The 14,244-nt window shown below is 51.7% G+C and overlaps 5 protein-coding genes across 5 annotated transcripts; 3 read left to right on the top strand and 2 right to left on the bottom strand.

Moving 5' to 3' along the window:
* Positions 1-1,469: 1,469 nt before the first annotated feature.
* Positions 1,470-2,210, top strand: BABINDRAFT_162209 (uncharacterized protein). The gene has a single exon (XM_019129225.1). The coding sequence runs from the start codon at positions 1,703-1,705 to the stop codon at positions 2,126-2,128; it is 426 nt and encodes a 141-aa protein (XP_018984482.1). The 5' UTR covers positions 1,470-1,702; the 3' UTR covers positions 2,129-2,210.
* Positions 2,211-2,425: 215 nt separating this feature from the next.
* Positions 2,426-6,184, top strand: PMC1 (calcium-transporting ATPase). The gene has a single exon (XM_019129224.1). It carries the CDS (start codon positions 2,691-2,693, stop codon positions 6,174-6,176), a length of 3,486 nt encoding a protein of 1,161 aa, XP_018984481.1. The 5' UTR covers positions 2,426-2,690; the 3' UTR covers positions 6,177-6,184.
* A 657-nt stretch (positions 6,185-6,841) lies between these two features.
* Positions 6,842-8,527, top strand: RFA1 (replication factor A subunit protein; the record flags this gene model as incomplete). The annotated part of the gene is made up of 1 exon (XM_019131840.1): positions 6,842-8,527. The coding sequence occupies one exon, from the start codon at positions 6,842-6,844 to the stop codon at positions 8,525-8,527; it is 1,686 nt and encodes a 561-aa protein (XP_018984480.1).
* A 479-nt stretch (positions 8,528-9,006) lies between these two features.
* Positions 9,007-11,980, bottom strand: PDR6 (Pdr6p; the record flags this gene model as incomplete). Its single annotated transcript, XM_019132851.1, has 2 exons — positions 9,007-11,898; positions 11,948-11,980. The coding sequence occupies 2 exons, from the start codon at positions 11,978-11,980 to the stop codon at positions 9,007-9,009; spliced, it is 2,925 nt and encodes a 974-aa protein (XP_018984479.1).
* A 410-nt stretch (positions 11,981-12,390) lies between these two features.
* On the bottom strand, positions 12,391-14,241 carry BABINDRAFT_162206 (uncharacterized protein). Its single transcript, XM_019129223.1, has one exon. It carries the CDS (start codon positions 13,993-13,995, stop codon positions 12,451-12,453), a length of 1,545 nt encoding a protein of 514 aa, XP_018984478.1. The 5' UTR covers positions 13,996-14,241; the 3' UTR covers positions 12,391-12,450.
* Positions 14,242-14,244: the final 3 nt, after the last annotated feature.

Genomic DNA, 14,244 nt, shown 5'->3' with positions numbered 1-14,244 from the left:
ACTTGGAGCGTCTGTGATTAAGGGTACGTCTGACAGTAATTCCAGGTAATACAGAAAATGCCTTCGAACTTTCATTTTCCTACGAGAAAACCGTTAGAGGAATTAGTTGACCTAAACGGCGAGTTGGTAGCTCACCTGCTCGGGCGTGATTCTTATTGAATGAGGGCAGCTTCGTCAACTATTACAAATCCGTGGATGAGAGTTACCTAGCCAAATAGAGTACCAAGCGAATTTTTCAAGTAACGATTGCTTACAGTATGCCTATCTCAATGACAACGGTACCCTGAAAACGCCGTATACAGTCATGTCCCGCATAACCGTTCAAAGACAAATTGTGAAGTACATCACAATATATCCGCTATTCAGTGCAAAACTATGAGGTTTCCTGGCACTCACTCGATGCTACATCTAATACCAAACTCCTTTGGAATCCAGAATTACAAAGAACGAGCAGGAGCCGGCTTATGACTCTCTTACGCAGGTTTTTTTTACCACCACTTTTGTCTTGTGGTTAGTCTGCAGCCGGCTATCTAAAACCCAATTCTTTAGTCCCCTAGTGTCGGCAACAAAAACTATAACCCCTGGTTTATATGTCTGGGGGTAGTGATCTTCCACCGGCTGGAGACTCCCACTGTGTCTCTTGTATCAACGCAGTATGCTTGGCTCAATTTCTTCCCGGCCATACCCATTATCGCCTTATGATCTGAGATTTGACCCCAAGGCCCGAACATAGTGCTTTTCAAGAGCTATACTCAGTTGCCAGAGTGGTTGATATTTAAGAGCAGTGGAAACCAAGCGCAGGTGCTAAAATAAAACAGTTAGACATCGTTATTGCCACCGAGATCCCACACATAGCATTAGTAAACCTCTAAAGATGGAAAGGCATATACCATCCAACGGAGTACTGATATAGCCTCGGAAGCTTGGCATTGGAATTTGAGCGTGTATTCTGTTTATTTCGATACACCCCAACCCTGGACTCCCTTTAACCCCGAGGAAATTGAGTAAACCCTGCCCATGCTGCTAAGCATGAATCATAACTCAAGTCGTCGGATACTGCATACGTAAATACACTTTACCGCGCCTAAAGATTCAGAAAATGGAGAGCCTGGTACATTCGGTGACTTTTCGAGTGAGCACGGCTTCGTTGTATGATGTGTGTTTTGCATATCTTGAGAATATATATCATCAGCTTTGTTATCTAGCAATTTAAAATTAAACTTCACATTTAGCTAGGTGTATACCCTTTGATATGTGCTTTAGTTTCATATGGAGATAATGTAGCTTTGGTTCGCCGTCTTGTGCAATAGGGAAGCTCAACCAATTGATATCCAATTCCATACATGTAGTAAAGTTGCGTTGCCTCACGTGCATATCGCTCTCCGCTATCAGGTCATGCAATCCCGGGGCGTTATTTCTAGGTATATCCCGTTCGAGCTGGATCAAACCAAGCAGGGTAAAAGGCCCAGGCTGATTTTAGTCGTGTCCCGTAATTCAATAGAAAATAAACCTATGAAGCAATATGCTTTTAGCCGAATCCCCCAAAGATTCACTTATTTTCATCCAGCACGCGCCCCTGCAAAATTAATTATTCCACCTTAGGACCGTAGCCCACACTAAAACAGTTAAACGTCATTTTTGGTGGGAAATATTACGCATATTTACTCAACACCCCAGCCGTGAACTTGGTTGCAGACATGGAATGGTTGGCGTGCAAACCACGTCAGAGTTCCAAACTCCGAGAAGTGATAAAGAAACCTCCAGATTTCGCATTAGAAGCACTTCCGGGATGCTACAAGCAAGCTCTCACTTCGTGGGTAGGTGGCGCACAAGGGCTATGCCGTCATACTCGAGCTCCAACTCTTCTTGTACAAGCAAACTCTCATCGTACATGAACTCTGGGGCTATGCTAGAAAATGCTTCTCTGAAGAATACCTCTTCAGTACTCAAATTCGTTATCAGAATGACCCATTGGCGATTGCTAGTAAGTGCCAAGCTCTGGCGTGCAGTACTATGTACGCAAATCTGGAAAGTAGACCGTGCCGTAGAGCCCGAAGGCTTACATTCGACAGGATATACGACTTACACGCCAGCCTATCAAACCATTCCAGTCTATACTTCGATTTGAGACTACAGGTCTTTGCTTTCGGAGAGGCGGAGGTCACGATTTCACCCATGACATGATGAAATTGGAGGCACGTTAAGGTCAGACAAACCCCGAACAAGCCCGGACTGAAACGCCAGGATATTCAGGAGCAACAGAAGGGTATATATACTGGTGTGTGTGTGCAGGAAGCATAGCCTCGTTTTCTCTCTGGAGGGCGCGCAACATGCAGGGAACATGCATCAAAGAGCGTCGGCACTAAGAACTTGCAGATTGTGGGTAACTGCCCGTTACTGGGAAAGATTTCACGGCTGTATATATCCTTCATTGTGCCCGTCCCGGGACAGGATGGCGAAGTAACCTCAAACTCGTCTGCAGTTCCCTACACTGCCCTTAATCATCGACGTACCAGGACTACAGCAAACTAGTCAGCAATAACGTATAGCCAGACCTGGAAAAACAGCTACGTTTGAGAAACACCTGAGAATATAAGTGGGATCGCGTTCTGCCCCCTCCAGTTCTGTTTTCGTTCCACGTACATCCACTAACACCTTTTGAATAACCATCTATTAAAACCAATACACACATGTCGTCCTTTACTCCCACTACAGAGGAGCTCTCGGCGTTACACGACCCCAAATCGCTCGCGAGCCTCGCGCACCTTGGCGGCGTGGATGCGCTTGCGTCTGCGCTCCACACAGACCTCCAACAGGGGATCCCCGCGGGCGCCAACATCGAGCGAGTTGAGCGCTACGGGATCAACAAACTCCCCGCCAAGAAACCCAAGTCCTTCTTTGCGCTTGCATGGGAGGCGATGCACGATAAGGTGCTCATTCTTCTTTCAGTCGCTGCGGTTGTTTCGCTCGCACTTGGGCTCTACGAAACCTTTGGCCAGGATCCTGACTACGATTACGAGGGCAACCCGATCCCGCAGGTCGAATGGGTCGAAGGGGTGGCGATTATCGTGGCTGTGGCGATTGTGGTCGTGGTCGGCGCGGCCAACGATTACCAGAAGGAGCGCCAGTTTGCAAAGTTGAATTCCAAGAAGGAAGATCGCGATGTGGTGGTCATCCGTGCGGGAAGCCAGACTCTTGTGTCCGTCTACGACTTGGTCGTGGGTGACCTTATTGTGTTGCAGACGGGTGACGTGGTGCCATCCGATGCGGTACTCATATCCGGTGCCTGTGAGTGCGACGAGTCAGCGATGACGGGTGAGTCAAACACGATCAAGAAGGTACCGGCGGCGCAGGCCGAATCGCTATTCGCGTCTGACTATGCCGCTTCCGGCGTTGATATCGGCACCAAAGGCGTCCCCGACCCGTACCTCATCTCCGGTTCCAAGCTCCTTTCCGGGCTCGGCAACGCCGTCGTCACCGCGGTGGGGCCTAATTCTGTCCACGGTCGCACGATGGCGTCTTTACAGGTCGAAGCTGAGGTCACGCCGTTGCAGGCCCGTTTGGACAACCTAGCCAACGGGATTGCCAAGTTCGGTTTCATCGCAGCTTTGATCTTATTTATTGTGTTATTCATCAAGTTCTTGGTAAATATCACCCACGGAAGCGACCGCTTCCTTGAGCCGTCCAAAAAAGGCTCCAAGTTCCTTAACATCCTCATCACTGCCATCACTATCATCGTGGTGGCCGTTCCGGAAGGGTTACCGCTCGCGGTAACACTCGCGCTCGCGTTTGCGACGACGCGGATGGCCAAGGACGGTAATTTAGTCCGTGTGTTGCGTTCGTGTGAGATCATGGGGGGTGCCACGGCTGTGTGCTCCGATAAGACGGGGACGTTGACGGAGAACCGCATGCGAGTCGTGAAGGGGCTACTTGGCGAGTCCGAATTCAGCGATTCGCATAGCACCGAGCACGACGCACAGGAGCCGCTCGTGACGAGTCTCGCGCTCGCGCCGCTGCTCGACCCTGCGCTCACCCAGAATATCCTCAAAAACATTATTGTCAACTCCACCGCGTTTGAAAACACCAAAAGCGATGTGACGGTGACTACGCCGAAGGGTAAGTGGTACCAGAAGACCCAGCCACCGCCGTTGAGCACGGACAGCGAATCATACCTCGGTAACAAAACTGAGACCGCACTTCTTTTGTTGGCGGAAAACACGTTTGGCGCGTTCAAGACGCAGCCACTCGCAGCGCGCCGCGACGCTGCCCGTGCGGATGTCGTACAGACGATTCCGTTCGAGTCGCTGCGCAAGTGGGGTGGGATCGTATGCCGCACCGCCACGGGCCACCGGTTTTTCGTCAAGGGAGCGTCCGAAATCGTGCTTGCGCACGCAGGATTCCGGTGCAGTGCGGGTGGTGAGATTTCTGCGCTCGATGCGCCGCTTACGGCCTTTTACGCTCGCAAGGTTGAGCAGTTTGCCACCGCGGCGTTGCGTACGTTGGCGCTTGCGCACCGCGACTTTCCCGGTGTCTGGCCACCGCGCGAGCTCATCAACCCGGCGTTCTCCACCACCGATGCCGACCCGGAATTGCTCTTTGGCGCTGCGCAGTTGGTGGTTGACACCGTCGTTGGGATCCAGGATCCGTTGCGCGCGGGTGTTCCGCTTGCCGTCGAGCAGTGTCAAAAAGCCGGAGTCACCGTCCGGATGGTGACGGGTGACAACCTCATCACCGCCAAATCAATTTCTCTTGGCTGTGGCATCTTGACCCCTGAAGACGCGCGTCTTCCTGAGTCTTGCATGGAGGGCCCAGCGTTCCGGAAGCTTTCCGCTGCACGGCGCCTTGAGATCGTGCCACACCTCCGAGTGTTAGCGCGCTCGTCGCCGGAGGACAAGAAGATTTTGGTCCAGACACTCAAGAATATGGGCGAGGTGGTTGCCGTCACTGGTGACGGGACCAACGATGCGCCTGCGTTGAAGCTCGCGGATGTGGGCTTCTCGATGGGGATAGCCGGTACGGAGGTGGCGCGCGAGGCGTCCGACATCATCCTCATGACCGACGATTTCAGTGCGATTGTCAAAGCAATCGTGTGGGGCCGTACGGTTGCGACCTCCATCAAGAAGTTCATTCAGTTCCAGCTCACCGTCAATGTCACCGCCGTCGTTTTGACCTTTGTTTCCGCCGTCGCCGACAAGGAGGGTACATCCGTGCTCACGGCGGTGCAACTTCTCTGGGTGAACTTGATCATGGATACCTTGGCTGCGCTCGCGCTCGCTACTGATCGCCCGGACGACAATATGCTCAAGCGCAAGCCCGCGGGGCGTACCGCCCCGCTCATCTCCGTCTCCATGTGGAAGATGATCCTTCTGCAGTCCAGCATGCAATTGATCATAACGTTCGTCTTGCATTTTGCTGGGGTGCGGATCTTCTTCGGCGCTGATGCGAACCCCCATGAGCAGGCGCAGATTGCGTCGCTCACGTTCAACGCGTTTGTGTGGTTGCAGTTCTTCAATATCTTTGTGGCGCGCAAGTTGGACGAGGGGGATGACTTGACGACGTTCCGGGAACGTTTCAGCGCATACAACTTGAATTTCTTTGACCGTTTGTTCAGTAACTGGTACTTTGTGGCGATCGCGTTGATCATTGGCGGAGGCCAGGTGCTTATCATGTATGTCGGTGGTGCCGCGTTTTCGGTTTCGCGCCAGACCGGTGCGATGTGGGGGACCGCCTTGATCTGTGGCTTATTGTCGCTTCCGTTTGGGGTGTTGATTCGCTTGATCCCCAACCTGTGGGCACTCGCAGTCTTCCCACGCCGCTTGTACAATGCCGTGATGTACGCTGGCTCGTTCAAGTGGATGAGAAGCGCGTCGAAGGATCCGGAGGCAAATTTCGAGGAGGAGTACGCCTCACCGTTGCTTGCAATCCCGGCATTCAGAAGAGCCAGACACGACATCCTTAAGATCAAGAGACAGCACCAGAGCGGCAGACGCAACTTTTACAAGGACTGGAAAGGAAGTAGTTCTGAGGCGTCATCGGAGGTGGGTAGCGATGATGATCATACTGAGAAGGTGGAGATTGTTGGGATTTCCGCGTTGGCAATGGTTCCGACGGTAGTGGGCGGGGCTGTTGCCGGGTGGAGTGGAGTAGGCAGGCCGGAAGCTCGAACGGATCTCTAGGTGAGGGGTTGCGCCCAGGTCCGATCTGGTTATATCTATATTTTAATTCATCAAGTTTTAAGTTAAATTATGATTAAAAGTTCAGGTTAGTGTATGTAGTTGCTATACGTAGTTGGTCTCCAGTGCATGCATATGCACTCATTGGGGGGGCATCGCTTGTACCGGTTTGAATGGGGGATTTTTTTCATACTTATTTTGAAGCTTTTACCATACTTTTAATCATTCCTGTTATATATCAATAAATAATTTGGAACTTGAAGTTATATTCAAGGCTGCGGGCCTTAATTAACCCCCTGTGCGTTCTCTCTTCACCCACCGGTTCCATGTCAGGTGACACGTTTATATGATGTATGCCGGATATAACAGAGGCACTGGCCAACGCACGACTATGCGTGACACCATGTCCAAGTGAGCCCCGGTGTCACGTGGGTGGATTCTCACGCTCGACGCGTACTCGGCACGTATTTTCTTTTGACGCGCCACCATTTTTTTCGCTACTTCAAAACGTTCTCTTCCTTTGCCATCACACAATAACAAACACATATACAATTATGAGCGTTAGTGATTACAATCTCACCCAAGGGGCTATTAAGGGTCTCTTTTCCGCGTCCAAGCCGTTCCCAGTCGGCAACACGGTGGTTGCACAGGTCTTGAACGTGAAAACCATGGAAACGACCAACTCCGGCGGCAGAAGGCTCCGCCTCGTGATCTGGGACGGTGAGCACTCGTGCCACACGATCGTGAGACCGGAGTGCGTTCCTTTGTGCGATGCGGGCAATTTGCAGCGCTCGTCTATTGTGGCCATCACGAAGTATAACATTGAGAGAATGCAGAAGAACAAGCACGTTTTGGTAATTGAGGAGTTGCGCGTGGAGCACCATTCGGCGCCAAGATTCAGCGACAAGGTTGTTTCGGTGGATGAGTATTTTGCGGGAAATCCGGGTGATGAGGCGCTTCCACAGGCTGGTGTGCCTGCCGCGTCCACACCGCCTGCAGCACCGCTTGTGTCTCACCAGCCGGCCGTGCAGCACCAGTCTTCTACGCCGCGTTCTAACATCTTTGCGATCGAACAGCTCTCCCCATACCAGAACTCGTGGACCATCAAAGCCCGTGTCTCCTATAAGGGCGACATCCGCACGTGGACCAACGCACGCGGTGAGGGTAAACTTTTCAACGTCAACCTCCTCGACGAGTCGAACGAGATCCGTGCCACGGCCTTCAATGACGTCGCGGACAAATTCTACGACCTTCTCCAGGAGGGCAAGGTGTACTACTTTTCCAAGGCGCGCATCCAGCAGGCCAAGCCGCAGTTCAGCAACCTTTCCCACCCGTACGAGCTCTCTTTCGACCGTGACACCGAGGTGGAAGAGTGCTTCGAGTCTGACAACATCCCAAAGCTTCTCTTCAACTTCACCACGTTGAACAAGATTGCGGAGTGCGAGACCAACTCGGTAATCGACGTGTTGGGAGTCTTGAAGGAGGTTCACGATCCATTCCAGATCACAGCCAAAGCGTCGGGCAGACCGTTCGACAGACGCGATGTGGTGATTGTGGACGACTCCAACTTTGCCATCACGGTCGGTTTGTGGAACAAGACTGCGTTGGACTTTAACCTTCCTGTGGGCTCTGTGGTTGCTTTCAAGGGGGCTAAGATCTCCGATTTCGGTGGCAAGTCCTTGTCTTTGACCCAGTCCGCGACCATTGTGCCATCGCCAGACTCTCCGGAGGCCTACAAGCTCAAGGGCTGGTTCGACACCCAGGGGCAGTCTCAATCCTTTACATCCTTGAAGACCGAGGTTGGGCACAGCTCGCCAAACGACAGAATCACTCTTGGTCAGGCGCAGGCGGAGAATCTCGGAATGAACGAAAAGCCAGATTACTTTTCTTCCAAGGCAACCGTTTCGTTCCTCCGGACCGAGAATTTCTGCTACCCTGCGTGCTCCTCTGAGGGCTGCAACCGCAAGGTCGTGGAACAAAACTCCGGTACGTGGCGCTGCGAGAAGTGCGACATGGACCACGCGGCGCCGTCGTACCGTTATGTCTTGAGCGCGTCCCTTTTGGATAGCTCGGGCCAGATCTGGGTCTCCATGTTCGATGAGCACGCGCAACAGATGTTGGGCGTGACAGCCGGAGAGTTGATGCAGATGAAGGAGAACAATGACGAGAACGGCGAATTCACCAAGGTGATTTCCAACGTCCAGATGAAGGAGTATAACTTCCGTTTCAAGGCCAAGCAGGACGCGTACAACGGGAATGTGAGAGTGAGGTACCAGGTCATGCGTTTGGCAGAAATTGACTTTACGGCCGAATCTAAGGCCTTGGTGGGCAAGTTGGATGCGTTGATGGTTTAGGTTTATATTGTGTAATTTATGTTGTGATTTTGAGAGAGTGTAGAAGCGAGTGCTGGTGGGGTTAGATGGAGTGGAAATAACAGCTGGAAGGTTTGCAGAAAACAAAAAGAGCTGGTTAAGAAAGAAATGAATGGTGTAAAATTGAGATAAGAGCTAGGACGAACACATAAGTCAAGGGTTGAACGGGCATAAGAAGGATTTGTAGCCTAATTCAGCGTATGAAACGAGCGCAGGATTGAAGGATCCCCTCACGTATCTTGGGTCGCAATACCAATCATCACCTCCAAGCGGAAAAAGTTCAGAACTCAAACTCATACACATGATCTGGTTTGAATATTTGATCCTCAGTGGAAGGCACCTCTCTTTCTGGTATAGCCTCAGTTCCTTTAGGTTCTCCGGAATATCAGACACCTCATGACGACAATTTCCTGGCGTTAAACGATGAGAAGCAGCGGTATTAACCCAATGGCCAAGCTCACCTACTTTTTGCTGTAATTGATCAACCCGTTGATGTCCAACCAGAAGTCCTTCATGACCTCAACGGCCCGGCGCTGCCCCCTAGTCACCATCAACTTGCCGATGAACTTTTCCGCTCCAGCAACTTTCTTTGCCTCGAGACAGCTCAGGAGCCACTTCTTCAACGGCATCGGGTATTTGGCCAATAATACCCGTACGATCTCGGTGTAATAGTCCAAATTCGACCGCGAGGCACCCAAAAACGCCGTCATAAAAGTGGTCACGAACGCTTGGCAGAACGCCTCGTTGGCAAAGAGTCCATCCACGACGCTTCTATCGTCTCTGGTTCCCTTTCTTAACACAATGAGCTTGCACCAGAAACGAGAGGAGGCACGCAAGACAAACTTCTCGTGGGAGGCGAGCGAATCAATTACAAAGGGCACCACCTGGGCATGGAAGACTGGAAGACCCACCACAAGCATCGGCTGTTGTTCCGCCATGGTTGCAAACAACAGCAAACAGCTATCTACGAGATCTGGGTCCGAGAGCTGCTGGTCCACAAACAAACAGTCTACTAGTGGTGCCACATCGATGACTGATAACTGGCGGAAGTTGATGTTCACAATCGTCTCGAAGAGTCCAAAAAGGTACGGCACAGAGGTTGGGCCGGTGATGGCAAACTTTCCGACGATATAGTCGAATAAGGCAGCATTAGGGAAGACAAATGGGCCGGTTATGGTCTCGCGGAGCCCGACCCTCAATATCTGGCAACACTTTTCCGTCACCTCTTTGCTACGGGAAAGATGGGGATCCTGCGAGAATTGGACCACAATGGCCATGACTTTGGCACGGATTCCTAGCGGATCCGCTGTCCAGTACTCCACCACGGATGCTTGCTCCTGAGGGGTGTAAAAGTCTTCGGCCTCATCCGGAACCAGCATTCCCTTCCCGACCTCGTATACGCTGCTGAGTAAGGACACGGCATAATCGGCCATCAGGGGATCAAAGTGAGAGATCAACACCCCAGCTTTGTTGGAAATCAATGAGAGGAGCTTGTCTAGCACCTGGCCCTGCGTCTGGGGGTTCTTCATGCTCTGGATAATGGACGCATAGGAGTTCAAAATGCGCTCGCGAATCAAGCCCTCGACCGTAACATTATCAATGACCATCACCAAAAGGCGCTCAAAGTGGGGAAGGTATTCCACCAAAGATACCCGGCACTCACTGCTGATGGTGACGATGGTTTTGGAGGTGAGAAGCTGCGATTGTGAGTGGAGGAGACTATCAAAGAGGAACTCCAAGATGCTGGGAAGGTGCGACACCCCCAGAACGTGTTTGTAGAAAAAGTCGATGGAGGAGAGGAATCGGATGGTGATAGCCGTGAGGGATGGTTCATTCTGGGCAGTTACATAGGATAAAATACCTCCGCTAAAGATCGATTCAACAGCCCTGAGAGCCTCCTCACTGGCATCGCCGAAATTAGCCGCCATGTGGTTAAGGAGGTACAAGGATGCCTCCACATCACTGGGCTTGGTCTTTTGCTCGACACTATCGACAAGATTCTGGAACAAGGGAAACTTCACAATGGGGTAGATGGTGTCAAAAAGATCCGCTACATCTCTCCGATAGGAATAAAACTCGTCAGTCTTGGTGTCACCAGTTAGGTGAATTTTTCCCCAGTAGATAACGGACACCCGGCTGAACAAGTCCACAGATTTGATGTTGACGCGGGCGATCTTTTCCGCATCACCTCCGAGTGCATGGTGGACTAATTCAGCGTCGTCAATAAAACACTCCGCTAGCTGTGACCAGAATTCGATGAACTGGAGGGAAATATCCTCGTCCACCACCGGCATCCCGGGGTAGTTTGTCAAATGGAGCAAGAATTCAAAGCGAGAATCGTGCTCGGCATTGCACAACTCAGACGAAACCCTCACTACGTTGAGCTCGAGGAAGGCAATGGCTAGGCGGGAGAACTGCGCAAGCAGGTCACGGTCGTCTTCTTGGGCGTAATAATTGAGGTAGGATGTGCCCCAGGGCCCAAATAGCACCTCCTGCAAGCGATCTTTGATATCTGTTTTCCGGTTCACCACCATCGGTGTCGTCTCAAGCACCTCAGTCCACACGTCTAGGCACTTGGCAGAGACGTCATGGTCAGACTGGGAGACGGTGGCGGTAAGGAGGTCCAGAAGAAGCCCGTAAATGTCAAACCGCGCTATCGACTCGGTTTCCGCGACACAGATATATTGGATCCACGCGTGGAGGCACTCGAGAGAATCAGTCGCGAGCACCACCCCGGTAGAGTGGAGAGCCGCGAGCATCGCGCGTAAGAACGGCTCCGCCGCGGGGAACACATTCGCGTGGATCGCTAAGTGGATTTCAGATGAATAGTCCGTGGATGTGCGCTCGTTTTTGATCACATCCTCTACAAGGATGCGGCAGAAGAGCACCAACGTTGCAATCTGTGCCGCGGACGCCGTGCTGAGCGTCTCCCGGAGCGCTTCCGGCGCAACCGCGTGTGTCAAGTCCTCGCGCACCACTGGCCGCTGCAAGTGGATCACGTACCAGACAGTCGCGACGGGGTTCGGCCAGTCGCGAAAGGATTTGACGTAAATGAGCGAAATATTAGAAAGCAACTTGCGCACCACGATCGCGAGGTCCGCGCGCGTGAGCAGCGCCACGAGGTGATCCATGATCTGGAGGAGTGCGGTCTGTACCGATGCGTCCGCAAAGTCCGCGCGGTTCAAGTTGACTGTGTAGGTGAGCGCTCCAAAAAACTTGCAGTTAGCCGACTCCTGTTGGAGCAACTCGTGTGCAATTGTCCAGCCGTACTCGGACCGCTGGAGGGCCTGGAGCTCCTTCTGGACGACGCTGACTTGTTCCGGATCGCGGATCGTGTAGAGCGATTCCACCAACTAAGGGGTTAGTCTCATGACAGATGAACTAGGATAAAGGAAAACGTACTCTAGCAACCTGCTGGATGCTTAAATATGACATTGTGGGGTAGGCAGTCGTGGAGAGAAGTGGAGAGGGTTGTGCTTATTTTATTTTTTTTCGGCGCGCAGGAAAATGCGCCGCGTAAGGGTTGATCTGAGGCTTTGTGACTTTGGACTTTCGGTTGATTAAAGTGCAAGAATTAAAATTCCAGTCAGAATCAAAGTTATTGAACTAGATCAATGCCATTGTAAAACCTAAGTATAGGAGGATTAATAGAGTTCCCGCGTTTTGAAGGCACTCATATTTGTATAAGCTGTAGTTTTGTTACTGAGCGATAGCTCTAAGTTTCATATTTTTTTGCCTAAATCTTTTTAAATAGCCAGCTAGTTACTTGCTGTGGCCATCTCTAATCTGGAATTATCTACATTGACCCTTACCTACAGATTTATGTTTCACAATTGTTTAATTTAACCCACAGATGCCATTAAAACACGGAAAAAACTTCCTATTCATAGCTTTCAGCACAAACCTTATTCCTTCTTTTCAGCTGCAGCCTTCTTATCCCGGTCATCCTCAAGGTTCAACTGGTTTCCGTTGTATGTAAGGCGCTCGTTGTTCCCAGTGCCCTGTAATGTTCTGATGCGGACGCTGGAGTTATGACTGGAGATGGGTGTGGGTCTCTCGCGCACGGTACCGCCAGCAGGGGCGCCGCTGGTCAAGTCCCCAAAACTGAGCATCGAATTGGAATGGTGCAAGTTGGACGGAACATGGGGCTGCTGGGACACACTCTGCGACGAGCTGGAGCGCAACATCGACGTGGATCGGACCAGGACACTGGCAGGGTCGTGGAGCATCAAGGGCGACTGGAAAGTAGGGGTGGATGCTCTGGATCTTTCCACTGGCGACTGGAAGAAGTCCCCGGCGTCCTCAGCCGGTCTGGCGTCCGGCGTCACGTTCGGCGAATCCTCTTCTTCTAAATCGTCGTCATTGCTGCCTCCCCAGTAGGAAAACACACCGGAAACCAACCCCGACAACCAGCCCTCCCCTTGCTTGAAGGAGGAGACAACTTCATGTTCAACCGGCTTCAATAACAAGGCAGAGCGCGGCAACAAATCTAGCTCGGCGAGTGAGCTCAGTTCGTCACCGTCCCCGTAGTTGACCTTCGGCACCGCCTTGACAAACGTGTACGGCTGTTCACCGTCGTCACGGTGCTCGTCGACCCAGTTCCTCACATCGTTGAGGGTCTGCTGGGGCTCAAACTTGGCCGTGAGTGTTGCCCCGTTGAGCAATTTAATATGCAAAGCACACGAATCATGTTGTTTTTTGCGAATCACCTCTTTGATGGACAGGTCTTCTTCTGCCTCCATCACTTCTCCTTGACGCTCCAACCTTCTGCGTTCTCTCGCCTTACGTTCCTCCTTATCCGCCGCGAGAAGCTTCAAAATCCGTTCCTTGTCGAGTTTTGCCATCGCTCTTTCCTTGGCCTGTTGCTCCCTGTAGATAGAAGAGGCGGTCTCGGCCGCTTCTTCCTTTAAGGTGGAGTACTTGCGGGGTTTTGCGGGAGGAGGGGTAGCGACGGGATTTGCAGGGGTAGAAGGCATAGCCAATGGCGTATCCGATTGAGAATTCAATGGGGTTGATGGAACATTTGACTGAGAATTCAATAGGGTTGATGGTGCATCTGATTGAGAATTCAATGGGGTTGATGTACTACGTGCATCTTCCTCATCCCCTTTCAAACCAGCAATCTTCAGTTGAATCTCTTCCTCCGAAGAATTAACGTGGATCGTCTCAAGCGGCTGACCCAAGCGAACGATGTAGATGCTCGGCACGACGGTCTCGCCAAAGGTCAGCTCGAAGAGGCCACACTCTACTGATCCTTTGACCAAACGCAATGTCACCGAATGCTGGTCTACCAGAGACCGGTGTGCCGGCGTCACGCACTGTTGTAACCAGTGCGAGCTGGTGGCAGACTCGTCGGTGACGAACACAAAGAGCGGTTTCTTGGATGAAAGGGAGCTCTGCACCGCAGAATTCACAGAAGACTGAAAGAGGGCAGAGATATCTTCAGACATGGTGGTTAGTCAGATGGAGGGTGGTAGCAAGTTGAGATTAGTGTACTAAAGAAGAAGCGTCGATCACGAGACTTGCTGCGACTTTTGTAAAGACTCAGCGCAGGGACATCGCACCGATGTGCGGGGCCGAGTGTACCGAGAATTAAAAGGGGCGTGCAGGAATACGAGTTGGGCATAGGACCGACCCGTGATATTTTATTATTACCCAACTATTGACTTTAATATTAGTTGAAGTTTGGATTTTGCGTG

The sequence above is a fragment of the Babjeviella inositovora genome, assembly GCF_001661335.1.
Source record: "Babjeviella inositovora NRRL Y-12698 unplaced genomic scaffold BABINscaffold_8, whole genome shotgun sequence".
Classification (NCBI taxonomy): Eukaryota; Fungi; Ascomycota; class Pichiomycetes; order Serinales; genus Babjeviella; species Babjeviella inositovora.
The sequence above is the reverse complement of the archived record's forward strand: the minus strand, read 5'-3'. Positions and strand labels throughout refer to the sequence as shown.